Source organism: Recurvomyces mirabilis (genome assembly GCF_035927965.1).
Source record: "Recurvomyces mirabilis strain CCFEE 5264 chromosome Unknown scaffold_2, whole genome shotgun sequence".
NCBI lineage: Eukaryota > Fungi > Ascomycota > Dothideomycetes > Mycosphaerellales > Teratosphaeriaceae > Recurvomyces > Recurvomyces mirabilis.
Window position 1 is genome coordinate 1,043,531 of NW_027041936.1, and position 27,221 is coordinate 1,070,751.

Below are 27,221 nucleotides of genomic sequence, written 5' to 3' on the forward strand. Positions count from 1 at the left end.
CTCGTCGTCGTTTACATATCTTCCGGCATCTCCCGCGCCAAGCCCTGATCTTGCCCTACGTTCGACCTCCAAGCTACCTATGCCGAAACAGCTCAATTACAACCCATTGAAAGCACTACAACATCACAAGTCGCAATCATGGTCAAGCCAATTACCGGCGTACGTGCTGATAAGGATCATACACACCCGTTGCGTGCACGGCAAGGCTGACAATCGCTATAGATGCTCCGAAGGGGCCTTGTCCTCGACCTCTCAGTCGCTTTCGGTACGCTTATACACTCGCCAAACTAGCCTAGGTATGCGAGATAAAGGTGACTAACAAGCTATGGCAGGTCTCGGCACCGCATGCGGCTATTTCTGGTGGTACGGCTTCCACATGCCCAACACCCGCACCCGCGATCTGTTCTACGCCAAGCTTGAGGACGAGAGGGCGAGAGCGTTGGGGCAGGTATAGATCAATAGGAAGGAGAAGCCAAGGGATGGTGGAGGGTGGGAGGGTGCGGTGGATGTGAGCATTGTACGACAATCGGCGCGGACGAGCATACTCAAGACCAAGCCCAAGGACGGAGATGGTGCCGCGCGCATTCGACAACCACCATACAAGCAGACAGCGGCGGAAGTGTACACATACCATCGAAACGGAAATTTACCATTCGCTCTTCATCCTCATGACGCAATGATGGAGGTAGAGGTCGTGGGCTGAAGTGCTCATACTTTTACAGGAAGTACGACGAGCTAACATCTGACCTCCACACCCTGCCTACTAACAGTGAGGTACTTCACGCCCTTGTACGGCTTCACTTCAGCACCCAAACCACGACTCTTATTTGTATCCAGCAGCAAACTCTCCACCTTCAAGCCACTAGCCAACCAGCCCTTGACGCCAAAGCTGAGCCTCGCAGATGTAGGCATGAGGTCGCGATTCCTGTTCGTATTCGCTTGCCTCTTCGCCTGCGTAGTAGTAGCAGCTCCATTCGTGCTGCCCGTCTCCGACTGGTAGGCACCAGTGGGGTCATCATCAGTGTAGTCGTACGTGGTGGCAGTCATGCCGTCGAGTACTGCTCCAGCATCCTCAGCGCCATCCGAGGTTGGTCCCTGGATAGCACACCTCAACACTGCTCCCAGCGGACCAAAGTCTTTGGCAGGTACTCGCCACTCCACCACCCCTTCGACAGGGTTCCAATTCGCCTCGCCTTTGCTCGGTCGAAGTTCTGTGACGTTGCGGACTTCAGAGGGTAAAGGCACACTAACCAGTAAATTCTCGATGCTTGGCCCTCTCGAGTCACCCGCAGAGCCAGCCTTGAAGGTACCCGCTCGACCGCTTGAGCTTAAATTTGATTGAAGACTAGCTGCGGCTGCTGATCGAGCGCTCGACAGACTGGAAGACGCCGGCTGCGCGATGCGGACCTCGAATTCGTTGTTGCTCGAGCCCAGTCCTGTCGTAACTTCGACTGTCGCGGGTAGATTCATACTGGCATAAGCGTTCTTGCCTGTGGCCATGATGGGAGCATCCGTACCCAGTAAATCCACCTCATACCCACAAAGCACAAACTTCCCATCCGGCGGCACAAAAGACATGACGCCCTCACTCTTCCACTTATTCAGTCTCACGCAAGGATGAAACACCACTCTCTCCATGACGCCTCGTAGCTGATCGCCTCGATTGCCCATACCTCCTCCTTTCCCACCAGTAGATAAGGTGAGCAAGAGGTCCGGGACACCACTGACTTTGCACGTGAAAGCAATACTGCCGTACGCGAAAGCGGCCAAGGGTCGTCCTGAAGGCGCGAGTGTGACCGAGAGTGTCTCTACGATGTCCACGTAGAGCTCATTGCTGGTGTGCCGTACATTACTCCTCCGCCATGGGATCGCTGAGCCCTGAGAGCTCACAGCCGTCTGACTACCCGTAGGCTGAAATCGCTGCAATGTCCCACTTCCAACACCAGACCCAGATCCAGATTGCATACCAGGTACCGCCGCATTACCGGGTAGACCGACCTTCCCAAGCAAATGGTTCAGTACCCCGGGCCCTGTCTCAACCACATCCCGCAATGCGTTCGCCTCGCCCTGACATATTACTCCACCGTCTGCTATCTCAGCCAGTACTTGTGCCACTATATTATAGTTCGCTGAAATCTTATTCGCGAGCAATGGACTTCCTAGGAATTCTTCTAGGGCGTCGGCGACTCGGTGGAGAAATTCTAGGACTAATAGTGGTTCGATATCCGAGGATGAGGGTGAGAGGAAGAGGAGGTTGTCTTGGGTTATGTTGTAAACTACCGTTGGTGGGTGGAGGGAAGGTACGTATAGGACGCTCGGTCGTGGAGCGGCATGTTGGAGGTAGAGCGGAAGGAGGGTCGATGGTGGTGGCGGTCGGTTCGTATATGTGTGGCTCAATAGTAGATTACTGTAGCGTTGTCAGTACGCATAGCGTCGTAGTATCATTGCCTGAACGGGCGCATACTTACGTACTTATGCTCGTCGTAGATGTATACCGCATCGATTGCACTCATCGTGCCGGCTGTCCAGTGGAAGGACAATCAGATCAGGGAAAGCCTATCTATTTCCTGGTCAAGGCATGTTTATTCCATCGGAGATAGTGTGAGGTCAAAGGCAGACGTCCAATTGACTGGTCAAGGTTAATAGATTGCTGGTACGTACCTTGTGGGGTGAAGCCCAAGGACGATCAACCTACGTAGCGCCAAGAGAAGAAGTCCATCACGGCAGTGGATACTACGAGCTCAGAATGTGCGGGAGATCGTACGGTTAGCCGATAGTATCTACTCTACAAGTATTGTACACGCGTCTACAAACCCATCTTTGAGATGGACGAATGCCTCTGGCGAGGCCGTTGCCATAATTCAAACGGCCTGCATCGCTCTCAGTAGGTCCCTTGCAAGACATGATGTTCTCATAGACAACCTCTCAAGCCGTGAGCTCTGCTACGGCAATCTTACGCCTTTGATACTCTTCGGCCTCACACTCTCGCCACTGTCCGGTGGTCGGCACAGGCTTCTGCACCCTCAGAATCCAGCATAAGACCCGCTCTGCCGGCAGCAGAAAGCACCAGAGTCTATTGTAAGCGAAAGCCAGAGTGACTGATATCGTCGCCACTGCGGCGTCCAGCCAATAATGGTTCGCAGTCGCCACGATGACCGTCAGCACAAGCATCGGGTACAGTATAGCAGCTAGCAGGAACCCAGGCATTCCCACCACGCTCCTCCCCAGAAAGCTCTGTCCCCGTAGTCTCTGCATCAGTCCAGAATGGTACAGGAATGTACATCCGATCACGAAAGCATATGTGAAGTGCAAACTCGGCATAGCAGCCAGCTGATTGACATTCGCGCCACCAACCCAAACACTCTCAGCATGATCCTGTCGTACAGTGTCCTTGAAGCCGAAGCGTTTGGGCAGTAGTCGCGGCGGCATACAAAAATAGAAGCAGAAGATGATGAAAGCAGAGAAGTCGCCAAGAGTCATTGTGCGGCGGGCGATGGCGAAGGTTGAGTGCGAGGGTGCTGCCCAGTAGTACCAAGACAGGAATCTGTTCGATGGTCAGCGGGCTTGTGGTAGCTTGATGGGTGTATGTTCAACTCACGCCACAGTCCCGGGAATATGCACGAGCGAATAGATCTGGTTAAAGAAAGTCATGATCGACCTGTGATGCTTGAGAAAGAAGTGCTGCAGCGCTGCCTCTTACATGTGAAAGATGAACGACAGAAAGGTATTATGCTCGAGCTCGAGGATGTTGATGCCGTTTCGTTGTGCCATCTTTGTGACAGCATGGCCTTTCTTGTTGTATATCGCAGCGGCTATTTCCTTCGTCAACGCATAGGCGACGTAGTTCAAAGCCCAGTAGAACATCTCAATGAGGAAAGGGTACTTCTGCATGACCCGGCTGTGTATATGGTCTTGGAAGCGTGCAAGCGATTGAGACGTTGGTGTAGCTTTGCGACAACATCGTTGTCCGGCTCCTGGCACCTCCGTAGCTGGGAAGTCAATGGGATCGACGTATCGTGGGACTGAGTGTTGATGCCTGAGCAAGGCGTCGGAAGACGACACGCGCTTGAGGCCAGGCTTGTCCTGATTACTGGGCCATATGCTGTACGAGCGTTTTCTATTGATATACAGGGAGGTCACCATGATACAGACAATGAGCTTCATCTTGATCAGCGACAGTCACAAGTCTGAAATTTCTCTATTGGATCTCACCAGTGGCTCGAACCATATCCGTGAGGCCGACTGTGGTCGTTCAAGGTCTGGGGAGCCTTTGTGAGTGCCATTAGACATTATGCCACCCATCGGGAGATCTTCTGGTCTGATCAAGCCACGTGTTGGCCATCAGACGTGGCCTTATATTCCAGATCTTGTCCGATGACCAGAGTATGGTACAGTCGCGGAAACACCTAGGCGGATCTCTTCGGATCGAACAGAGTCTGACTGGGCCGAGTAATTCTTCCGTGGGACCAGACGAGGCTGGATTGTCAGCAAACCTCGAATGGCAGAAGTGATGGTGAATAAAAGGAAGGATGCCATGCGCCACAAGAGCAGGCAAAAGAAGTGTATACTGGAGCCATAGAGCCTTTGACTAGACTGACAGTTGACTCGGCGGAGCTCTGCTCAGGCAAACGAGGGCACACGTCAGGGTCGCCTCTCTTTGGTCGCATGTTCCGGCCCATCCTTGGCATAATCCATCAGGATCGGTTTGGCATTCCCCTCAGCACTGTACGAAAATCAAGGCAAACAGCCATGACAATGTCGGCTACCTTGAGCGTTGCGCTATACTGGCAGCACAAGCCGCAGTCTGTCTGACCTTTCGATCAATCGATCGTATGCGCTTAATAAATCTCCAGCACCACCGGAAGACGTGGAATAGTTCACGCGATGTCTGCCAAGCCTTTATCGATGCAGCGGGCCGATGCATTAGCGCCAACTCAATACTGCACGATCTGATTCGAGGCAAGAAGCACACGACAATTCTGTGCGGACTGGAGTGTGATGGAATAATGTCTTCGTTCATAGGAAGATGTCTTCCCTTGGGGTTTTCGAAATTCGTGGTGATAAGACTATCTAAAATCTATCCCAAGACCCGCTGCGATGAATTTCGTGGGTATCTCTACAAAACCACCATTCCATCCTGCTTCCGGTCGCCATGCATCATCGCTATAACCGCACATCAGACAATCACGATTCCTAACATAGCCAATCCCAACACATCAAACATGTCTCCCACGCTTGCCCCCCCTACCACCTGGCCCCTCTTTCCGATCGTGGCCATCGAAGTTTACACCAGAAATGTCGAAGAACTCGGGATAAGGTATTTTACGCTTGTTCCCTGCTCCGCTGGAGAGGTTAAGATTTACGGTGCGATTGTCTCGTTGTCTGTGGTGATGATTGTGTCGATTACGTGCTCGTGAGACTATTCGCACCGTGTCTGTCGTGCTAGGCGTAGACGTCGCTGTTGAGGCTGTGCTGTTGGTGTCTAGGTCCATAGTTCCTTCTCTATCGTGGTTGGATGGGTATGCGTGATTTGAGCGGAAGGTGAATTCTTCTCGTGGGATGTGGGTGATTTGCGTCCTTTGTGGTGTTTGTGCTCGCGCTTGTCGTGGTGCTGGTGACTCTGTGGCTACTCGTGGCCGATGATGTACGGTCGGCTCTTCCGCAATATCACTAGACGCAGTGGGGACTGCCGTCTTCCTCTGCATATCTGGAGACGAACTTCTGCTTTCCGGCCGGCCAACGTTCTCCTTGACATCTTCGTCATCTTCGCTCCCAGCCTGCTTCTGTATCCCGTTGTCCAGATGCTCCGTCGCCCACTGCCGTACCTTCCATCCCTCTCCATCCATCAAACCCAAATTCTCCTTGTCCAGGAATACTAACAGATCATCCAAAGCATCTTGATAGCCTGCTGCTCTCGACTTGGCCTGTGCCGCAGCTGCTGACTTGTACAGGTTGGTGACGGATAGAGCCGCAGCTCGGAAGTCTGTAAGGAGTTCTGAGCCATCTGCTCGCCGCCTGCCAGGCAACGATGTCGATAGGTTCCGCATCGAGTCCATTCTGGTAGACGATGCCTTGGTAGAGGGCTCGACAAGACGATCGCGCAGCGGTAGTTTGGCCACAGGGCCAAGTGTTCAATATTCGGGATGTCTGATGGCTGATACCGGCTGGTTATTGACGATCCGCAATCCCAGATCGATGGAGGCTGATGTTCCCAACTACAAATCCTTGCCAACACCGAGTCCAGACAAGGAATGGTGGAATGTCGCAGAAGCCTATTGTTGTCATGCAGGAATAAAGCGAGTGCGCTTGCCCCACTGCAGCAGCACGTGAAAGACGTGGCCCGAGCGTGCTTCGTCATAACAATAATACCTGGTTAATCACTGCCACCTGCCGCGTCGTCCTCCTCCACAACCACGAAGTGACTGAACCACCACTGCAATGATATGACCCGCTGCACAAACGTCTTGTGAATAGATAGCGATTACAATCATGGCCTCCGTCTCCAGTCTGGACCAGGACATGCGTAACCTTCGCATGTCCCGCTACACCCCTCAGGCCGCGAAGGAAGTACGAACATGGATCGAAGAGACACTGGGCGAACAGCTGCCACCGGGCGACCTACTGGAAGTACTGAAAGATGGTGTGGCGCTCTGCAAGCTAGCAAACATGGCATTACCGCCACCGGGTGTCAAGTTCAAGAGCAGCCAGATGCCTTTCATCCAGATGGAGAATATCAGCCACTTCCTGCGCGCTTGTGAGGCTCCATCATTGAGCCTGCCGGCTCACGATCGCTTCTTGACTGTGGATCTTTACGAAGCCAAGGACCCTGCACAGGTCCTACAGTGTCTGGGCGCATTCAGTAGAAAGGCCAATGCGGCGAACCCGTCACGTTTCAGGTCGACGATCGGTCCGAAAAAGTCTGCTGGTGTAGTATCACCGAGTAGTACGGGCGGAGGAGGCACGATAAGCGGCAGCAGCTGGAGGTCCAGTACCTACGGTCGTGCGCCCAGTCCAACCAAGCCATCAGCAGCCATGCCATCCGCCTCTCGTGCTCTGAGCCCGTCTCTGACTGGTGGCTCCAATGGGTCTCAAGGTAGTACAAAGTCTCCTGGACCGACCAGTAGCTGGAGCAGCAGAAAGGACGAAGGTGTGACGTCGCCTGCCTGGAACATACACCAGTACGGGTACATGGGTGGCGCGTCACAGGGCAACCAGGGCATTAGCTTCGGCGCCAGGCGACAGATTACTAGTCAGTCTCCGAGTGTGCCGAGCATGGCAGAGAAGGAGCGAAAGCGGAGGGAGAAGGCAGAAGAGGACGAAAGACTGCGACAGCAAGTTGAAGAGGCCGAGCATAAGCGACGGAAGGAACGTGAAGCCGAGGAGGAGCAAGATCGTGTTAACGAAGAACGACGGTGGGAGGAAGAGACGCGTCGACTGCGCGACGAGGAACGCAGACGAGTAGACGAACAGAAGCGGCAGTGGGAGGCGCAAGATCGCAAATGGAAGGAGGAAGAAGAAGCAAGACGGAAGGAAGACGCAGACATGAAGGCGAAACTTGCACCAAAAAAGCCGCCAGAGAGACCGCGGGTCAGCAGCTCCAGCATCCTGAGAGGGCAGAGCCTGGCACAGTATCAACGCGAACAGGCCGCACTTGCGTCGGACGATGGTAGCGTAGCAGACGAGACTCCGGAACAGCGTCGTGTTCGCGAGCTTGAACAGCAGCTCGAAGAAGCGCGCGAGCGAGAGCGACAGTATCAAGTAGAACGTGAGGAGAGACTGCGGAATGGTAGTCGACCAAGCACAGCAAGGACAGAAACTCCACGGCCAGAGAGTGCTCGGGATAGCGAAAAGAGCTTCGTTAGTGACGAGCGTGACTATCTACGTCAACAATGGCAGAGTGGTCAGAACGGCGCTTCAGCCAAGCCTGGTCCGGCTACTTCTGGCGCTCAAAGGCCGCTGCCGTCGCAGCCAAGCGAACCACAGTCTTTGCCCTTAAAGGCACTTCCGCAACCAAATGCGCAGGACGAAGTTAAAGAGGACATGGCCGAGCAGGCGTTTCCACCACGCTCAACTGGCATACAACAAGCTGATTCCGTCTCTTCCATCGCACAGCTAAACCCGGACTCAGCACCTACATCATCACCACTTGGAAGCAGCAACAGACCTCTCCCAACACCAGAGAAAGAGTTCACAGCATACAGTCCCCAGCAACCTCGCTCCTCGAACCGCACCGACCAATACTTATCCATGCACACCCCACCCTCTAACCCGCGCCCCCGAGTCTCAAGCAGCCAAGAAGCAGGCGATACCTCCCTCGAGCAAGCCACCGACCGCGATCGCCGTATCGCGTCCCAAACGAAAACCAAAGCCGGCGGCTGGGCAAGTAAATCGCTTCTCGAGCGGGAGATGGAGCGGGAGAGGGAAAGACAGCGCGAGTGGGAAGCTAATCAAGAAGTCGTGAAAGCCGCGCCTAGAGATCCGCATGCTGGAACGGGAGAGGGTCAAAGCTGGGATGTGAATCAATACGGGTACACAGGTGGGGATGGCATGAACAAGGGGAGTTCGACGGGCAGTGGTATCAATTTTGGTGGGAGGAGGCAGATTATTGGGCCTAGGCCGCAGAAATAGTGGTTATTCTTGACCGAGCGAATATGCTACATTGTATGCGCGACACTGTTGTATTTTTCCACATGTTGCATCATGCCGAAGATCTTCGAATGCGCTCGATCCTGGCTTTGCCGTGTGGCAATGTCTGTGGTTACGTCTTTGCAATGCAACCGTGGTCTGGTATACACAGCGGAAGGCTCCAGCGCCATACTATCAATCTCGTTTCAAGCTATAGATGCAGATCTATATAGCGATATCAAGTACAAGCAAGTTGTATATTAGACAGTCAGCCTTGGCATTGAAGACGTTCTTGCAGACGTGGTTCATGGATATCCAGAAATCACAATAAATCCACATTTCCCACAGGATTCCTGCAACACCGCAGGACAAGTCTTGGTCTCAGGAGAGGAGATGTCAGACGAAGAAGAATATGAATTCATCCAAGCAGGATCAAATCACTCCCCTATTCCAAAGGTCTTCGAGCTGCCCAAGCTGAACGGCCACGATGTCTTCGAGGTTTCCGTTGGCGAACTACAACATCTACTCGCCATAGATGCCTTCTCAAGCAAAGACTATACACAGTTCTGTCTTGACCGCGTACAAAGATGCAATCCCTATCTTGAAGCTGTCATCGAGACGAATCCGGATGCTCTTACCACCGCGGAAGCACTAGACGATGAGCGAAAGTATGGCAAGTTAAGAGGCCCTCTCCATGGCATCCCGGTCCTTGTCAAAGATGTAAGTGTCTACTTCGAAAAGACGCCCTTGAGCTAGCAGTGCTGAAGCCTTGTCGTTAGAATATGGCCACCGCGGACCGCATGCAAACCACAGCCGGCTCCTGGGCACTTCTCGGCTCCGTTGTCCCCAAAGACGCCCACATCGTTCGTCTGCTGCGTGACGCCGGTGCCATTCTCCTTGGGAAGTCCAACCTGGACGAATGGGCTGGCATGAGAGGTAGCGTCTATAGTACCGGCTTCTCAGCACGAGGAGGCCAATGTCGTAATCCTTACGATCTGACCAGAGAGCCATCTGGATCTTCATCAGGAAGTGCCGTGAGTGTGAGTGCGAACATAGTACCTTTGGCTTTTGGTACGGAGACGGACACTTCTATCATCAATCCTGCGATGGTGAATGGAGTCGTGGGCATCAAGCCTACTGTTGGTCTGACCTCGAGATCAGGCGTGATACCTATTTCCGAGACGCAGGACTCGGTCGGACCATACGGACGCTCAGTAGCAGATGCTGCACTAGCATTGGACGTCATCGCCGGAATCGACGAGGAAGACAAGTACACAAAGCACCCTGCGCGGCGCCAACCTCACAATTACTTCTCATACATCACAGACTGTCACTCTCTCAAAGGTGCTAGATTCGGCCTGCCCATGGAACGCTTCTGGGAACTCGCACCACGACCGCAAAGAGCCGTAGCCGAGGGTGTACTCGACTGGATGCAGAAAGCAGGTGCCACGATAGTAGCGGTAGATATGCCTTGCGCGGAAGAACGCATTCACGTCGATGGCCATTGGGACTGGGAACGCTACGGCAACACTGCACCCGACAAGTCCGAGATCACGATAAGTAAAGTCGAGACTTATGACTTGATGCGCGAGTATCTCTCCAAACTGGAGAACACACCCATGCGGACGCTAGAGGATATAGTAGCCTACAATGACGCAAACAGAGGCACTGAAGGAGGCCATACTGGTGACCTGCCAGCCTTCCACGATGGCCAAGACCTCTTCCGTCGGTGCGTGGATACCAGGGGCGTCAAGGACGAGATATACTACTCTGCGCTCAAACACTGCCAAACACAATGCCGTGAAAACGGTATTGACGCCGCACTCCAATATCACAATCCAAAGACAGGAAAGCAAGAACAACTAGATGCCCTCCTCTTCTGCGACATCAAAAATGCAGGCCAGTGCATAGCCGCCCAAGCCGGGTATCCCGTAATCAGCATACCCATCGGTCTTGATCCCGAGGGTATGCCTGTAAGCTTGACGGTGCAGCATACAGCCTGGCATGAAGCAGAACTTGTGAGATGGGGCAGCGCGATCGAAGACCTAGTCTTACATCATAAAGGACCCAGAGCAACACCGACGTACAAGAATCATCTTAGGAAGAACGTTCCAGTGAAATACGCATGGAAGTATCCTGGGGCGCCAAAGTGGTCGACGAGTAGTGTTTGATTGTTTGCCTGGCTACTAGTATCCCTAAGAGCAAAATGCAAATTCTCCGTATTCCTGCGTCGGTAGGGAATGGAAGGATGAGCGCTGCCTCACACATACTATCTTGCCCCCACCGTCATCCTCTCATGAACTCCAGAACGCCTTGCTAAGTCTTCCCAAATCCGATCATCAGCCTGATAGCAGTGCTTGTCACGTTCGTGATGCTCCACCTTCAGCATCTCGTTCATGCTGTCCAAATCTCGAACTACCCTCGCCACTCATATGTGATGGGCTCGACGGCGTCTCAATCAATCTCGCATTCGCCTCAGTATACTCCGGTGGTTTCAGTCCAGCTTCCTCTCGTGAGAGTGTCTGTAAAGGTATCGTAGGTCCGTTCCCAGCTCCGTCCGTAGCCGCATGCGTATCCTCCCTCGACTTCCTCGGCACATATGCTGGTGGTGCCTCTCCCAACTCATTCAATCCTTCTTCAGGACCCTCATCTTCCTGTGCTCGTCCGCGACCGGGCCAGTATCCTCGACTTCTACTCCCGGATCCGCCGCCACCATGCCAGGCGCTCAAGTCTCTAGCCAGAGCATGTTCTCTGCTATGTCGCATCGCCGCCATCGCTCGTTTTCGTCTTCGGTAGACTAGGAAGCCTGATAAACCGGCTATGCAGATTATGAGGGCGAGGAAGACGAAGTAGTAGTTTACTAGTGAACCAGAGCCGTTGTTGCCGTTACTGCTGGTACCATTGTTGGTGCCAGCGCCATCCGAATAGTTTGGTATGGTGGCAGTGGCAGAGGTCGTGGGTACATCCCGAACTACGTGTGCCATGGCGGTTCTGTTGTATTGAGCATCCGCTGAAGGAGAGAGAATAATGTAGGTAATCAAGATATCATGGCCAGGATCGAGTGGCACGCGTGGCTTGCATGACGGATCGTGGGGAGAGAAGCTTCGACTGAAAGCTTGTTTGTGAGACGCTATCCTTGCCTCTACTGATCTGCACAAACTTGGAAACAAGACACGGGACTTGACAGTACACAACCTGACAGATTCGTTGTGATCTAGTTTACTAAAAAGACTGGACAGGCGAAAATCACATCCTCGACCGTCACGACTTCTGTTGCTGACTCTTGATGAACCCCCACATCTTCTGCGCGGCAGCCTGCCTTTCCTTCTCCCACGAGTTGAAACCCATAGCCGTCTTCACCATTTGTACTGGAACTTGCTCGTTATCTTCACTGCTGAGACCTTCCCACGCCTCGTTCGTAAAGTCCTCAAGTGGCATACCGATATGCTTGCCACTATCGCCAAGCTGAGGCTGGTTCTTCTCGGCATGCAGCTCGGTCTTCACGGCTGGTGGATAGACCTCAATGATCTTCACGTTGCTGTTGACATCCTTCATCTGTTGTCGCATGGCCAGGATCTGGTGGTGCAATGCTGCTTTGGTCGCACAATAATTGGGGCATGTCAGAAGTGGTATCAACGCCAGGCCAGACGTGGTGAAGACCAGGCTAGTAGGCTTCGGTGCCTGCTTTTGTAGATATGGCAAGAACGCCTTAGTTAGATGCAAGTACGCAGTGTAGTTCGTCAAGATCTCGAGCTCAGCATCCTCAAGCTTCACCTCATCCGGTTTCGTCCAATCCAGCCCTCGCTGGAGACCACTGTTGAGGAAGATACAATCGATGTCCGGGTGCTTGCTGAACATATCCTTGGCGAAGCCTGGGATCTGGTCGAGCTTAGTGATGTCAAAGGCTGCAGTATCGACTTCGCCTTTGCCACCCTCGTGCTGCTTGGCGAAGTCATCCAGATTCTCCTGTCGTCGTCCGGTAGCAATGACTGAGATCCCATTCTCGATCATCCTGCTGGCGAGCGCCCAGCCTATTCCGCTGGTAGCGCCTATCATGAGGACTTTCTTGTATTCGAAAGGCATGTTGTCGGGACTGCTTGATGTGATTGGTGTAGTGGGCTGATGGTTGAGATGAAACAAGGGAATGCTGATATGGATGTGCTGGGGAGAGGAAAATGAACTGTGTATCTATCTTCTCCATGCCAATCCAAAGATTTTGGCAAGGCATGATGTCAGGATTGTCGGCAGTAGTGCCTGCGAATAGCGGATGCTGCTATTTGCAGGGTCCATTAGTGGCCGTCTCGAGCAAGGGACGTCCATGAGGATGTCTGAGACCTTCACCCGAGAAGATGGTAATACAGATGCGCATCGCCAGCGTCTATCCAACATGGTCTCAGAGAGGTAGATGTGTAGGAGGAGGAAGTCGTTCAGCAATGTGCGCGCCATCCAGTTTGGTCGGTGATCAGTCAGCACGGAATCGTTGCCGACCAAATCTCACCGGCTTGGATCTTCATTCTTCCATCATCACTACTTCGGCACGTTTCCCGTCTCGACTGCAGTAGTGGTGCTGCTGGCCGACGGGATGTAGGGCGCGTTGCAGTAGGTGTAGCATTTTGACAGTCCTAATTCTTCGATTCTCTATATCTTTAGCGGTCTGAATGGAAGGGCAGCCAGGCCAGGAGGCCATTGCCACCGCAGGAAAGGAAACAGAAAATGGCCATCATGTCGATGCCGAGAAGGCTAGGACGAATCCAGAGATCAGTAATGTAGACTCCGAAAAGGACGACAATGGCGTAGCTCTCCACCAGACGACGAGCAACGCCTCCCAGCTTCCCATGTCGAAGGCTCGTACCATTGCTCTGGTCGTCACACTGACTGGCGCGGCTTTCCTCAATACACTTTCGGTACAAGCAGCGGTCATCGTCCTGCCCACCATCGGCAGAGAACTGCACATCCCAGCTGCTCGCCAACAATGGATTGTCTCCGCATACTCCCTAGCCTTTGGTTGCTTCTTACTACTCTGGGGACGCCTAGCGGATGTCTACGGCAAGCGCTTCATCTTCATCTGGGGTTCTGCTTGGGTATGCATCGTCACGCTAGTCTGTCCCTTCGTGAAGAACGAGATCGGCTTCGATGTCTTCCGCGGCCTGCAAGGTCTTGGAGCCGCGGCGAACGTACCGACTGCTATTGGAATCTTGGGTGTGACTTTCTCGCCTGGGAAGGCTAAGAACTATGCTTTTGCTACATACTCTGCTGGCGCACCTCTCGGATCTGTATTTGGGAATATTCTTGGTGGCATTGTGGCGCAGTACGCTTCATGGAGGTGGATCTTCTGGATCTTGGCTATACTTGCGGCTGTGGTGACGGTTGCTGGACATTTCGTCATACCGCTACCTGTTCTCAAGCCTTCGCAGTCTGACCTTAAGAATGCTGTCGATTGGGTGGGGGGCACGTTGGTTACGCTCGCACTATTCGCACTCATGTTCGCTTTGACAGAGGGTAATGTGGTTGGCTGGGGCAAGCCGTACATTGGCGTCATTATTGCCATCTCGGTCCTACTCATGGTCGCCTTCGTGTTTTGGCAACTATACTTAGAGAAGCGGACGATGCGGCGCCCGCTGATGAAGATGACAATCTTCAAGAATTTGCAGGTGTCTGCGGCAATGTTCACCATGGCACTCTTCTTTGCTTCGTTCAACAACTATCTTATCTTTGCCACATATTACTTCCAGGACTACAAAGGTCGCAGTGCTATTGAGACCACAATTAGATTCCTGCCAACTGGGGTTGTCGGCGGTAAGTACTGGGTCTGCACTGTTGCTGCTGCATATCCCTAGCTGACCCTTTCACAGTATCTACTGTTTTTGTCACCTCACAAATCCTTGCAAGAGTCAAGGTCAACTATATCCTCATGTTCGGCACAGCCTGTGTCACGATCTCGTCTTTGCTCTTCGCCGTGCCTATACCAGACAACGAGACGTATTGGGCCTACGGCTTTCCGGCTATGTGCTTATGCGTCTTCGGAGCCGATACACTCTTCCCTACGTTGGTTTTGTTCAACGCTCACAGTCTCCCGAAGGAAGACCAGTCTCTCGGTGGAGCTGCGATTAACGCTGTAGGCCAGACTGGACGAGCTGTAGGGCTGGCGATTGCTACGGCTATCCAGGTTGCGGTGCAGGAGCATCGTCAGAACAATCCTGGCTCTGCAGTGACGGGACAAGGCAATCTGGACAATCCTGCGTTCAAAGCTGGGATTCGTGCAGCAGACTGGTTCAGTGTTGGTCTTGGTGTAATCGCCTTTGTCACGGTCACCTTCGCGTTCAGAGGTGCAGGCATCATCGGGAAAACCAAACGATGACATGGAGGCCACCACCACGTTTGCCAGCCCGGCAACATGTTCTTTCGGATCTGCATGGTGATGTTTGTGGGTTCAGCTAGTCCAGGTCAAAGGTCTGCTCTGTCATGAGAACCCAGCACGATCTCCGACCCTCTTCAGGACCGACCAGACGAGCTACGAGATGTTGCTCTACTGGGTACTCATGCTTGCACTCTCGATTTAGGCCGCTGCCGCCCAATCTGCCGTTGGCCTGGCCAACTTTGATTGCAACGAGACCCAGCGAAGGAGATTAGTGGTGGCGATCGCCCGGGCACGGACGGCTGTCCAAGATGTCCTGTCACTCAGCAGAAAACATAACAGTATCAGGGGCTCATACGACAGTGGCCTCGATCATCTCAGCCCAGCCGACCTACAGGAGCTCTGGATTCGTTACTTCGGCCATGTATCAGGTCAACAGTTCGTCGAGGCTATGGCGCTATTCGAAGGACGTGGACAACAGCTGGTTCAATATGAGCACATTGTGTAGCCATATTCGGCAACCCGAGTACGAGATCCCCTGCAACAAAACAGCATGGTGGGCATTTGTCCCTGTCATGCACCGCAGCAAGGCCCGCAACATGTACGTCTGTCAGTTATTCTTCGACTCGGCGCCGCCTACCGACAGTCCCTCCAAGAGACAGAAACAGTACGAGTACGACGTCGCCACGACCATGATCCACGAGATGATCCACACCGTCAGCCTGCCCCATGGCCAAGTTCTCCATCGGGGACGTCCCCGTCTGTGACCCGGGCCAAAACTGTCCTCGCTGGTTCGGTAATGTCGCCTACGGCGAGGAAAACGTCCAACAACTCGCCTTCGACCTCGCCAGCCGCGGCCCGCATCAATGCCGACAAACTACGCTCGCTACGCCATGGCGATATCAGCCGGGCGGGAAGGCTTATTTGGCTCCTGCGGCTAGCATCAACAGCTCCAGAGAAGAAGCCGTTCCGGATCCGATCAAGGCCAACTTCTGTGTCGACGATCTGACACCTCGCATGATTTAACAATGGCACGCTGAGATGACCGGAACTTATCTGTGCTCCTTACCCCCAGCACCGTGAGAAAGGGGAAGTGGAGCGCCAGGATCTTTCTTTGGCTCTCGGATGGTAATTGTGGACGAGATCATTTCAAGGCCACAGATGTTGGCGTTATGGCTATGGTTCCGACGCGACTTGTATCACCCTAGCATGATAGTCGGTAAGGGATGGGCAGGTGTGGTTGTGGAACAACTACCATGCTTTGGTAGTGGCTGTGGCCTTGTGGTTCTATGCTTTCTGAGGAAAGCTTTCGTGCACTGTCGGAGACGATCAGGGACGGAGTGATTGGGTGTGAGAAGCAACAGACGTCGTAGGGAGACAGACTCTTGGCGAGAAGGGCTTTCGGCACTATGGTGGCGAGCGAAAGCTGGGCCACGGTCATGTTCACAATATAGCAGGCTGTTGGTTTTATTTATACGGCATGGACACTGGCTCAAGATTCTGGTGAAGGCGCTTTGAGGCAGAATTGTTGTATGATGGGAAGAGGTGTCAATCGACCTGGACCGCGACTGTAGCACACCTTGTAGTGTGCGGCGGCATATTTGAAATGATCATAGACATCATGTATAAGCACATCGCAGCTTTTCGCTTCTACTTTCGCCTCGACGCCCAGACGCCATGCTATGCCCAGTGTAGGTAGCCCTTTAGTAGCCCAGCCGAACCCAGTCCAGCCCAGCCCAGCGTCGACATCTTACTGACCTAACCCTCGGAATCTATGCACTTCGCCCCTCACATCTGCAACCCCCTCTCCCTCTCCCTCTCCACCTCAAACCGAAAGTCAAAATACGGCGGATCGAAATGGTGCACGCGCACATACCCATCCTCCCCGCCGGAACAATAACACTTCCCATCCGGACTAACCGCCACATAATTCAGCGGCCCAAAATGGCCCCTCACACGTCCAATTTCCTCCTCGAAAATCTTATGGTAGAAGCGGGCTTCAAATTTCCCCTGCCGGGCGGACGTGGTGGTGACGTCCATGGCTGCTTGGCCGCCTCCCAAAATCACATAATTCGTTGGTTCGGGGGTGATAGCAGCACTATTCAGCGGGGTATCGGCGACATATGTCTTCAGGACCTCGAGGGTCTCGGAATCGATGAGTTTAGCCGTTTTGTCCTTGGAGGCGGTGATGAAGTAGGTGCGATCGGAGGACCATTGGAGGTCGGTGACGGACATGCCGTCTTCGTGCGGGAATTCTTCTTTGATCAGCTCGCCGGTCTTGGCGTCCCATTGGGCGACGCTGCCGTTTTCGTGGCCCGTGATGATGTAGCGGCTGAGGGCGGAGAAGCCGGCGACGGTGACGCGGGGGAGCTCGACGGTGATGTGGAGGGTGGGGTCGGTGGATTGGTCGGCGGTGACGTCGGGGACGATGTCGTAGACGAAGATGTTGCTTAATTGGCCTTGTCGCTTCTCCGTCACGCCGAGGAGTTGTCGCCCATCTTCACTGAATTCGGCGCGGCGGATGGAGGTGTTGAATTCCCAGCGTTTCAGCTCTTTCCCGGTCTTGATCTCCCATAGTCGGAGGGTGTTGTCTGCGCCTCCCGTGGCGAGGAGGGTGGTGGTGGGGTCGACGTCGACGGTCCACAGGGCGCCCTGATGGCCTTTGTAGGTTCCGAAACGCTCGCCGTTGGCGCTGTACCAGGCGCAGACGACGTGGTCTTTGCTGACGGAGAAGAGGAGGTCGCCTTCTTTGCTGAACTTGACTTGGGTGAGGGCCCGTTCGTGGCCTTGGAGGAGGATGGGGCGCATGCTTGCTATATTGATTCTCCAGATGGTATTCGATGTCGCGCCTGCCAAAATATGTTAGAGGGATGTCGAAATCTTGGCGCGGGGTGAGTCATGGTTTGAGTGGCTCGGTGATAGCCGGAGCTAGCATTCGGTCGTGGAAAAAGTCGATGGTGGTGCAAATGCCGTCGCCCCTTATTATTATTGATGGTTGGCGTGACACATTGATATTGAGAGAGGGCTTCAGCCAAAGAATTACCCCCCATACACTGTACACCACTGTACACCATAGAAGGCCAGGATTATTATTATTATTATTGTTGTTGTTTGCTCCTTACCACCGTCCGCTCACTGCTAACAACTCCCCCGACACTCCTTCAAATGCTGCGTCAAACTTCTTGCTGCTACTGCTCTCGACCTTCCGCAATCGGCGCGCGGGGCACAAAATATTCATCCTCTCACTCATCATTACTATCAACCACAGCTCCAGCTCGCCAGATTCACTTTCACCCCTGGCATTGTCGCACAACATATTCCCTCCGCCCAGTCACGAGACCACATCTTCTACCCACCCGAGCTGAAAGGTCAGCTGACCCGCTCAACACCACACTCGCTGGTGCACGACCTTTCAGCGTGAGCACGGCCACCATGACCGCCACCAAGATCGATGGCACGGCCATTGCCAAGACCATCCGCGAAAGAATCTCCAAAGAAATCGCCGACAAGCAAGCCCGAAACCCCCGCTACAAACCCGGCCTCGTCATCATCCAAGTCGGCGACCGCTCCGACAGCAGCACCTACGTCCGCATGAAGCTCAAAGCCGCCGAGGAAGCCAACATCGTCTGCAACCTGGAGAAATACGCCGAGGACATCTCCGAGATAGAATTGTTGGAGAAAATTGACGCGTTCAATAATGATCCTGCCGTGCATGGGATATTAGTCCAGCTGCCGGTGCCGGGGCATATTAACGAGTATAATGTCACGAGTGCGGTGGCGGACACGAAGGATGTGGATGGGTTTGGGGGCCCGAATATTGGGGAGTTGGCGAAGAAGGGGGGAACGCCGTTGTTTGTGCCTTGTACGCCCAAGGGGGTTATGGTGTTGCTTGAGGAGTCCGGGATTGATGTTAGAGGGAAAAACGCAGTCGTTTTGGGACGGTCGGATATCGTTGGGGCGCCGGTCAGTTATCTGTTGAGGAACGCGGATGCGACGGTCACGGTGTGTCATAGTCGGACGCAGGGGATGGAGGACATCTTGCGGAGGGCGGATATTGTCGTTGCCGCTATTGGGAAGGAGAGGTTTGTCAAGGGGGATTGGTTGAAGAAAGGGGCGGTGGTTATTGATGTTGGGACGAATTATGTGCCGGATGATACCAAGAAGTCGGGGCAGAGACTGGTGGGGGATGTGGATTATGATGCCGCTGTTGAGGTGGCCAGCTACATTACACCTGTGCCTGGCGGGGTTGGGCCGATGACTGTTGCTATGCTGCTAAGAAATGTTGTCAATGCTGCCGACAGCTACTTTGACCGACAAAAGTCACGACATATCACTCCGCTCCCACTGAAGCTCAAGAGTCCAGTACCATCCGATATTGCTATCTCGAGAGCACAACATCCAAAGATGATCACAAAGGTTGCCTCTGAGGTCGGCATAGCACCGCATGAGCTCGAGCCGTTTGGTGCATACAAGGCCAAGGTATCTCTGGATGTCCTGTCACGCCTATCACATCGCAGAAATGGACGATACATCCTGGTCGCCGGCATCACACCCACACCTCTTGGTGAAGGCAAGAGCACAACCACCATCGGTCTCACACAAGCACTCGCTGGACAGCTAGGTCGCATAGCGTTCGCCAATGTTCGACAGCCGTCTCAAGGACCCACTTTCGGCATCAAGGGTGGCGCTGCTGGTGGTGGCTACAGCCAAGTCATCCCCATGGACGAGTTTAATCTACACTTGACTGGCGACATCCACGCCATCACTGCCGCTAACAACCTCCTAGCCGCAGCAATCGACACACGCATGTACCACGAAGCAACACAAAAGGACGGGCCCCTTTTCCGCAGGCTTGTGCCCGAGAAGAAAGGAAAGCGAACCTTCCTACCCATCATGTTCAAACGACTAAAGAAACTCGGCATCGACAAGACTGATCCGAATGAGCTTACTGAAGAAGAAGCCAAGAAATTCGCCCGCCTCGACATCGACCCCGAAACCATCACCTGGCGAAGAGTCCTTGATGTCAACGACAGACATCTCCGCGGCATCACAATCGGCCAAGCACCCACTGAGAACAAAGTGCCACCGCGTGAAACCGGGTTCGACATCTCCGTCGCATCGGAATGTATGGCTGTACTTGCACTCTCGACCGACCTCGCCGATATGCGTGACCGGTTGGGTAAGATGGTCGTGGCGAGTAGTCGGGCCGGCGATCCCGTAACAGCGGACGATCTGGGTATCGGTGGTGCTCTAACAGCATTGATGAAGGATGCTATCAAGCCCAATCTCATGCAGACGCTTGAGGGGACACCTGTATTCGTGCATGCCGGTCCCTTTGCGAATATCTCCATCGGAAACTCCTCCATCATCGCCGACCGCGTGGCGCTGAAACTAGCCGGCACAGAGCAGGATGAAGATCATAATGCCAAGACGGGTTTCGTAGTCACCGAAGCCGGCTTCGACTTCACTATGGGCGGGGAGAGATTCATGAATATCAAATGTCGGAACTCTGGCCTCGTGCCGGACGTCGTGGTTATAGTGGCTACGGCCCGCGCGTTGAAGGTCCACGGTGGGGGGCCCGAGATCAAACCGGGGGAGCAGTTGGCCGAGGTGTATCGGACGGAGAATGTGGGGGTTTTGAGGGAGGGGTGTGTGAATTTGGCCAAGCATATCCAGAACGCGCGACAGTATGGGGTGGAGGTCGTGGTGGCGGTTAATCGGTTCGAGACGGATACCGATGCCGAACTGGAGGTTATCCGCGAGGAGGCGTTGAAGGCCGGGGCGGCGGATGCGATTCCTGCTAATCATTGGGCGGAAGGTGGTGTGGGTGCCGTGGATCTTGCTAAAGGGGTTATTCGGGTCGCGGAACAGAGTCAGCCGGAACGGTTCAAACTGCTCTACGGCCTCGAGGATTCCGTCCAGGAACGCATCGAAGCCATCGCGAAGAGGATGTACGGCGCGGCCGCCGTCGACTTCTCGGAAACGGCCCGGAAGAAAGTCGAAATGTACACCAAACAGGGCCTGGGGAATTTGCCCATCTGTATCGCCAAGACGCAGTATTCCCTCTCGCACGACCCGGCGCTGAAGGGTGCGCCGGAGGGGTTTACGGTTCCTATTCGGGATGTGAGGATGGCGGCTGGGGCTGGGTATCTTTTTGCGCTTGCGGCGGATGTTCAGACTATTCCGGGGTTGCCGACTGCGCCGGGGTATTTGAATGTGGAGGTTGATTGCGAGACGGGGGAGGTTGATGGGTTGTTTTAGGGTTGCTAGAAGTGGCTGGGACCGGGACCGGGACCGGGACTGGGACTGGGACTGGGATCCGTGTACGGGTTTTTGAGAGCCTTTCGGTCAGTCCAGGGTTTTGGGCTGGCTGCAAGGCGGGAGGAGGAAGGGAAGCTGTTGCTTTTATGGCGAGCTCGTTCATCACGGCCGCTCTTGCTCTTCTTATATGTGTGTGAAGCATGGGAAAATTGGCGTTCAACAAATGGGTGGGCAGGGGGAGAGTTTTCACTCAACGTGATTCTAGCGAAGGCGCTTTCGAGGCGTACCTTTTGCTTCAACACTGATGTTTCTGGCTTGACCGATCATCTCGGGGGCCTTTTCGGCATGGATATTTGTATATCATGTAGAGCATTGCGGATGTGATTGTGTATATCTTGTAAGGATGGTCGACGTCGACGTCGACGTCGATTCATACCGCGCTGGACGATAAGAAACATATGCACGGTCCCAATCTCGTCATCGCAAGCAACGCGTTACTCCGTCGCGTCTCTCCTCCAACAAGATCAATCTTCAGTCGCTCTTCACGAATATTGATTGCATTCACAAGTGCTGTAGAAGTTGTTCACTACTGTGGGTTCATAATCATGCCTGCGCTTTCGAAACAGCCTGGCGCGGTAAGAGAGCTTGTGCGTATCATGTCTGCCATACAAGCTGATTCAGTAAGGGCATCCGTGAGCCATTGGCAGATGCGGGATCTCGAGCGAATCAATTGTCTGCACCACAACCACCTGCCGCTGCCGGAGACAAGAGTAAAGATGCCCCATCTGTCTCTATGGACTCGTCCACCTGGAAGCCGCACCCCGGAGCCCTAGCACCAGCAATCTCACTAGCTCAAGCAGCGGACCTGAAGCGCGAATCCAACATCACAATCCACGGCTTCGACGTTGACGCGATCGAGCTGCCCCACGACCTACCTGTAGATCTGAACTGCGACCAGGTGCGTCTCAGAATCACTCGGTTGCTGGATAGTGGCCGGGTCAAAGTGGGACAATTCTGCGAGGCGATCGGGGTCAGTAATGCCTCTCTGCTGCGTTTCCGCGGACAGAAGGGCCGGGAGAAGGGTGCGATGTGTGATGCGTATATGGCGGCTTTCGAGTTCTTGAAGAAGATGGAGATGGCCGGGATCAAGATACCGAGGAAGAAGGCGATGGTGGCGGGCGGCGGTGATGGTGCGGCGGCGAGTGGTGCTGGACAGGGTTATCCGGATATCAGCAATGTCCATCTGGATGGCGAAGAGGACGATGCGGTGGAGGTGTACGATACCTGCGATGAAGTCCGCAAGAAAATCACGGCGTATATAACCAAGAGTAGCACCTCGCAAGCACAATTCTGCCGGGATTTGTACGCTCAGACGTTCAGCGAAGACAGGCCAAAACGGATCCAGGGCATGCAGCTCGATTCCTTTCGAAGTAAGAAAGGTCCTCAAGCTGGGATTACGTGTAGTGTGTTTTACGCTGCCTATGTCTTCTTCGAGAAGATCCGGGTAGCGCAGGGGAAGGCGAAGAGTAAGCATAGGTTGGAGATGGAGCAGAAGTGGCCTGGAGGGTTGGAGAGGAGTGCGAGTGGGAATGGTGGGTACGTATCATCGTCTGTGTTGCTGTGAGCGTTGTGATTCTCGTTGGCTGACTTGCTGGATTTGGATATAGTTGGGTCACGTGCATGGCTGGCGAGCGACCGCATGTGGATGCATATGGTGTACTAAGTTTCTATTGAGCTAGCACTTTGGGGTCTGGATACGAGGCTGAGGATGCGACATCAGACGGCATCCCGGCCACCGTTTCCCAGTCGGAGTGGAACTTCTCATGGCAGATTATGGATGGCCACTTTGCGTGTAAACAGGACGCAGTGAAGGTGCGTATGATGGGTGATATCCGTGTACAGTATCGGGTGCTTGTGCGGATTCGTAATGTACGGGTAACTTCGATCTTACAACGATTTCGTGGCCCGAGCGATGACTGATGCCGGAGATGTCCACAGAGCAAGGCCACCGCTCTCTACACTTCCCCATCCTCGACCACAGCTACGTTCTTAGCCTCTCCCTCACTCACCGCAAGCGAGTCCTTAGTCGAGTCGCTCTAGGCAACGGCGTGGTTCGGTGCAATGGTCAGGATTGAGAGCTCGGTGAAGCTGTGGCCCTCCCACTCCTAATGCACCAATCAGCATTATCGATCATCCTCTGCGAAGCTTTGGAACACTTACGAAGCCCAACCACGCACGCCACGGCGTCTCCGCTACCTTCTTCTCGCAATCATCAGCCGACTTGGACATCTGATCTCCATCCCGCACGAGGTCGCTCTTGTAGAGGTCGATGTATGTCTGGCCCGGCTGAATGGTTTTGGTGACGAGATAGACGCTAGGGTCTGGATCTCATTGTTAATGAAGCATGAGCGTGGAGCTTGGCGATGTGACTTTACCCTTGGACATGGCCATGATGAGTTCCATTTCATCCACGAGAGCGACACCGTCCGGCACGAGCTTGATCCCGCTGGTCTTTTGTTCATAGACGAGCATCATGCGATCTCCCTCGAGCGCCATGGCCATGGTTTGTGTAGAAGGGCCCTAGGATGGTACGATAGTGGGCTTTGTTGGTGGTTGCCGTAGGGGGGATGATAGGAAATGATGCACGGGTTGAATACGAAGAATGACTGGGACAATCAGATCTGGCTTCCTACTCACCATCGGTGAAGTACGCAGCAGCTTATCCTTCTGTGGCGTTACGAAGCTACGATTCTCATAAGCAGCGGTGAAGTCAGGTCGAAACGCGCCAGTGTGAAACTTTGGGAAGGCACGGTCGTTGACTGCGAACACGTGAAAGTTTTCCATTCATAGTTTTGCGAATTCGGGCTTCTTCTTCTGTAACCCAGACAGCATAGCATCCTCCACATCCTTGGTCTGTACCATCGCGGCATTCCAGACCTTGACATAATTTAATCCTGGGAGCCTGTTAGCAGAGAGAATTTAAAGCAAGGCTACACTGCTTACCATCGAGCGTAGAGTGGTCTCGAGAGAAATTGATAATCTCCTTCGTGCTCTGGACACCGATCGGACTCTTGCTAGCAATCAGCCTGCTCATCTCGAGGGCCTTCTCAAGTGCTACGGCTTTCGTCTCGCATACTGCTGACACAAAGCCCACCCTCAAAGCTTCGTCCGCATAAAAATCCCTCGCAGTCAGAGCGACCTCCTTGATCCAACTCATAGGCACATTAGCCTTCGGTAATCTCGTGAGCGTCCGAATATCAGCCGCCAGTCCAATCTCGACTTCACGAACGGAAAACCGAGTATCCTTCGCGCAAATCCGAATATCGGCACAAGTAGTCATATCAAGAGCCAACCCATAACTCACCCCATGCAAAACAGCAATAACAGGCTTTTCACACCTCTCAATCGCAGAAATATCGTCCTGGAACTCCTGAATGTGTCGTCTCAGCTTCGTCGCCTTTCGAGCAGGATCCAGAGCGCTTCGGTCTGTGATATTGCCGCCTTCGGCTGCGGCTTGGACGTCGAGGCCGGCGCTGAATGCTCGGTCGCCGGCTGCTGTGAGGATTACTACGCGGACGTCTGGATCGGTGGAGAGTTTGCGGAAGATGTGGCCTAGGTTCACCCACATCTGCTCGATGAAGGCATTGAGCTTTTTGGGGCGGTTGATTTCGACTTGGGCGACATATTCGGAGGGGAATGTGACGTTGAAGTATTCGTAGCTGTAATCCGATGGGCCCATGGTTCCTGGTTACTTTTGTGAGACTCTTGACGTTAGACGTCAAACGGGATTGAATCTAGCGACTTGTGTGTGATGTTTACTGTAAACTTGTCGTATTGTACGGTTGTAAGTGTCGTCCGTCTTCAGCTGACAGCCGACGACTTGGTGATCAGACGAGATTGGCCGAGGCTTCCAATTTAAGGTGACTGCAAGGGTCGGATGCATTGACCAGTTCTATTGCTCATCGAGGCGTATATCATCCTCATATCATGAAGGAAGAAGGACCATGGCATCGGCAATAGTCATGAAGCCGCCCACGGTGCCTTCTGGTTTGCTAGAATCAAGCGCTGCTCATTAGCGAAGCCAAATAGGCAGCCGCTCAACCGCAAACGGGCTTTACATCGTCCATGGGGCCTCGGAAACTGGTCGACGATGTAGTCGAACAACTCTCATTGCCACAGGTTGTTGAAACCTCACGGCATGATCAACCTGGCTACTGGCGCGATGACCCAATGACACTTCTCGCGAAAGCCAACTTCCAAGGCGTGGCATTTGGAACTGGCCTTCAGGTCTACGCCAATATGATCCTGCCAGCTATTGAACAAGCACAACATGAAGTAATACTAGTGACTTGCTTCTGGGCACGTTCATCGACGTTAGACGACCTCAACACCACACTCCAGACGCTCTCTGCAAGAGCAGTTCAAGATGGAAGGCAGATCAGAGTACGGATCTGCTTCTCTTCCTCATCATTATGGCAGAAACTGCTACAAACCTCTTCAGTAGACGGTCGACACTGGAGTTCTACCCGATGGCGGCAAGATCTGGGTCTACCTTCGGAGGCGGAAGTGCCTGGACTAGATTTGAGAGTCAAGAGCATCTTTCAGCTGCCATTCAGTGTCATGCATCCGAAGTTTGTGATCATCGATCGCCAGACCATACTTCTTCCTAGCTGCAATGTGAGCTGGGAGGTGTGGTTCGAAGGCTGTCTAAGCATGGATGGGCCGGTTGTTCGGCAGTTCGTCCGTTTCTGGTTGGAGTTCTGGGCAGACTCGGACGATCGTGTTGATGTGACCGATGGGGACACTCAGGTATCGCAGCAATGCAAGCTGGTTTCGAGTGCCAGCAAAGGGTTGCTATCAAGTGCAGAGCTCAACGCTGCATCTGTGGACACGTTGTTCCTCCCCTCGCCACACCACCGCTTCAGCGTGCCATGGCTGACTTCGGATCGCCCGCCACCGACACCACTGAACATCTACCTGCTCACGTTGATCTCTCGAGCCGAGCGAGAAGTACATGTCCAGACACCTAACTTAACTTTTGGTCCTTGCATCGAAGCCCTTCTAGCTGCGTGCAAACGCGGCGTACAGGTGACAGTCTTCACAAGCCGAAGGTTGATGGTACTCGAACAGATTGTGACAGCTGGGACGACTACAGCGCGGTGTGTGCAGAATCTGGTCAAGCAGCATAAGAGGCTGCTATCGACTGCTAAGGACGTGAGCCATGAGGATCTTGAAGCGGGATTGATGCGGACTGGACCTGGACGACTTGTCGTCAAGTACTACGAGCCGCGTGGCGACGGCGGTTTGAACGAGCCGCAGCAGTCTCACGTGAAGCTGACTATAGTGGACGGGAGCATTGCTGTCTTTGGAAGTGGTAATATGGATCGAGCGAGCTGGCACACGAGTCAAGAGCTTGGGTTGGCTTTGACTTCGAAAGATGTGGTTGGAACGGTGACTCGCTGCTTGAATGAAGCTATGGACGGCCGGACGATCGTCCACTACGATAGCACTGCTGTTGTTGATACATGGTCATAAATTGACACGCACAAATCGCTGTTCCATATGCCACGAGATCCACAAGAGTTTGAATTTGTGAACGGCAAGTTGCCAGAGTTTGTGAAGGGTACATGGGTCACGTGCAGGGCGGTATTGACTTGGTAGATACCAGATCACCGTTCAGTACTCTCAATGCTTTTATCATTAGAGTGGCGCTCACAGGCACTCACCGGCCTCGTAATACAGTCGCCTCATTCCTCCGGTTTCCATTGCTGACACAACGTTATTCACACTCCGGTGAGGGAGGAGGCGTTTCCGAGCAGTCACATGTGTTGGTCCGAGCGTTCCGTCGTGGAACTCGTTGCCTTACAGCGTGACAGCTTTCTCCAGCACTTCTTACCTCTCTCACCCTTCTACACACGAACACACACATACGATCTCCATCTCACGACGACCGGCAGGTACTGCGTCGTTGTCCCTCCTA

The 27,221-nt window shown here is 53.7% G+C and overlaps 14 protein-coding genes across 14 annotated transcripts; 7 read left to right on the top strand and 7 right to left on the bottom strand.

Moving 5' to 3' along the window:
- Positions 1-735: 735 nt before the first annotated feature.
- LTS14_001153 (uncharacterized protein) lies at positions 736-2,513 on the bottom strand (the record flags this gene model as incomplete). The annotated part of the gene is made up of 2 exons (XM_064833862.1): positions 736-2,407; positions 2,473-2,513. 2 exons carry the CDS (start codon positions 2,511-2,513, stop codon positions 736-738), a joined length of 1,713 nt encoding a protein of 570 aa, XP_064698823.1.
- Positions 2,514-2,925: 412 nt separating this feature from the next.
- LTS14_001154 (uncharacterized protein) lies at positions 2,926-4,164 on the bottom strand (the record flags this gene model as incomplete). The annotated part of the gene is made up of 2 exons (XM_064833863.1): positions 2,926-3,544; positions 3,701-4,164. The coding sequence occupies 2 exons, from the start codon at positions 4,162-4,164 to the stop codon at positions 2,926-2,928; spliced, it is 1,083 nt and encodes a 360-aa protein (XP_064698824.1).
- A 1,052-nt stretch (positions 4,165-5,216) lies between these two features.
- Positions 5,217-6,056, bottom strand: LTS14_001155 (uncharacterized protein; the record flags this gene model as incomplete). The annotated part of the gene is made up of 1 exon (XM_064833864.1): positions 5,217-6,056. The coding sequence occupies one exon, from the start codon at positions 6,054-6,056 to the stop codon at positions 5,217-5,219; it is 840 nt and encodes a 279-aa protein (XP_064698825.1).
- A 433-nt stretch (positions 6,057-6,489) lies between these two features.
- On the top strand, positions 6,490-8,628 carry SCP1 (calponin; the record flags this gene model as incomplete). The annotated part of the gene is made up of 1 exon (XM_064833865.1): positions 6,490-8,628. The coding sequence occupies one exon, from the start codon at positions 6,490-6,492 to the stop codon at positions 8,626-8,628; it is 2,139 nt and encodes a 712-aa protein (XP_064698826.1).
- Positions 8,629-9,018: 390 nt separating this feature from the next.
- On the top strand, positions 9,019-10,796 carry LTS14_001157 (uncharacterized protein; the record flags this gene model as incomplete). The annotated part of the gene is made up of 2 exons (XM_064833866.1): positions 9,019-9,345; positions 9,405-10,796. 2 exons carry the CDS (start codon positions 9,019-9,021, stop codon positions 10,794-10,796), a joined length of 1,719 nt encoding a protein of 572 aa, XP_064698827.1.
- A 189-nt stretch (positions 10,797-10,985) lies between these two features.
- On the bottom strand, positions 10,986-12,708 carry LTS14_001158 (uncharacterized protein; the record flags this gene model as incomplete). Its single annotated transcript, XM_064833867.1, has 2 exons — positions 10,986-11,775; positions 11,891-12,708. The coding sequence occupies 2 exons, from the start codon at positions 12,706-12,708 to the stop codon at positions 10,986-10,988; spliced, it is 1,608 nt and encodes a 535-aa protein (XP_064698828.1).
- Positions 12,709-13,283: 575 nt separating this feature from the next.
- Positions 13,284-14,983, top strand: LTS14_001159 (uncharacterized protein; the record flags this gene model as incomplete). Its single annotated transcript, XM_064833868.1, has 2 exons — positions 13,284-14,421; positions 14,478-14,983. The coding sequence occupies 2 exons, from the start codon at positions 13,284-13,286 to the stop codon at positions 14,981-14,983; spliced, it is 1,644 nt and encodes a 547-aa protein (XP_064698829.1).
- Positions 14,984-15,402: 419 nt separating this feature from the next.
- LTS14_001160 (uncharacterized protein) lies at positions 15,403-16,006 on the top strand (the record flags this gene model as incomplete). The annotated part of the gene is made up of 2 exons (XM_064833869.1): positions 15,403-15,589; positions 15,702-16,006. The coding sequence occupies 2 exons, from the start codon at positions 15,403-15,405 to the stop codon at positions 16,004-16,006; spliced, it is 492 nt and encodes a 163-aa protein (XP_064698830.1).
- Positions 16,007-16,768: 762 nt separating this feature from the next.
- Positions 16,769-17,788, bottom strand: TIF34 (translation initiation factor eIF3 subunit; the record flags this gene model as incomplete). The annotated part of the gene is made up of 1 exon (XM_064833870.1): positions 16,769-17,788. One exon carries the CDS (start codon positions 17,786-17,788, stop codon positions 16,769-16,771), a length of 1,020 nt encoding a protein of 339 aa, XP_064698831.1.
- A 624-nt stretch (positions 17,789-18,412) lies between these two features.
- Positions 18,413-21,241, top strand: ADE3 (tetrahydrofolate synthase; the record flags this gene model as incomplete). The annotated part of the gene is made up of 1 exon (XM_064833871.1): positions 18,413-21,241. The coding sequence occupies one exon, from the start codon at positions 18,413-18,415 to the stop codon at positions 21,239-21,241; it is 2,829 nt and encodes a 942-aa protein (XP_064698832.1).
- Positions 21,242-21,846: 605 nt separating this feature from the next.
- Positions 21,847-22,865, top strand: LTS14_001163 (uncharacterized protein; the record flags this gene model as incomplete). The annotated part of the gene is made up of 2 exons (XM_064833872.1): positions 21,847-21,876; positions 21,927-22,865. The coding sequence occupies 2 exons, from the start codon at positions 21,847-21,849 to the stop codon at positions 22,863-22,865; spliced, it is 969 nt and encodes a 322-aa protein (XP_064698833.1).
- Positions 22,866-23,337: 472 nt separating this feature from the next.
- LTS14_001164 (uncharacterized protein) lies at positions 23,338-23,803 on the bottom strand (the record flags this gene model as incomplete). The annotated part of the gene is made up of 3 exons (XM_064833873.1): positions 23,338-23,406; positions 23,462-23,622; positions 23,677-23,803. The coding sequence occupies 3 exons, from the start codon at positions 23,801-23,803 to the stop codon at positions 23,338-23,340; spliced, it is 357 nt and encodes a 118-aa protein (XP_064698834.1).
- A 282-nt stretch (positions 23,804-24,085) lies between these two features.
- LTS14_001165 (uncharacterized protein) lies at positions 24,086-24,980 on the bottom strand (the record flags this gene model as incomplete). The annotated part of the gene is made up of 2 exons (XM_064833874.1): positions 24,086-24,195; positions 24,245-24,980. The coding sequence occupies 2 exons, from the start codon at positions 24,978-24,980 to the stop codon at positions 24,086-24,088; spliced, it is 846 nt and encodes a 281-aa protein (XP_064698835.1).
- A 386-nt stretch (positions 24,981-25,366) lies between these two features.
- Positions 25,367-26,776, top strand: LTS14_001166 (uncharacterized protein; the record flags this gene model as incomplete). The annotated part of the gene is made up of 1 exon (XM_064833875.1): positions 25,367-26,776. One exon carries the CDS (start codon positions 25,367-25,369, stop codon positions 26,774-26,776), a length of 1,410 nt encoding a protein of 469 aa, XP_064698836.1.
- Positions 26,777-27,221: the final 445 nt, after the last annotated feature.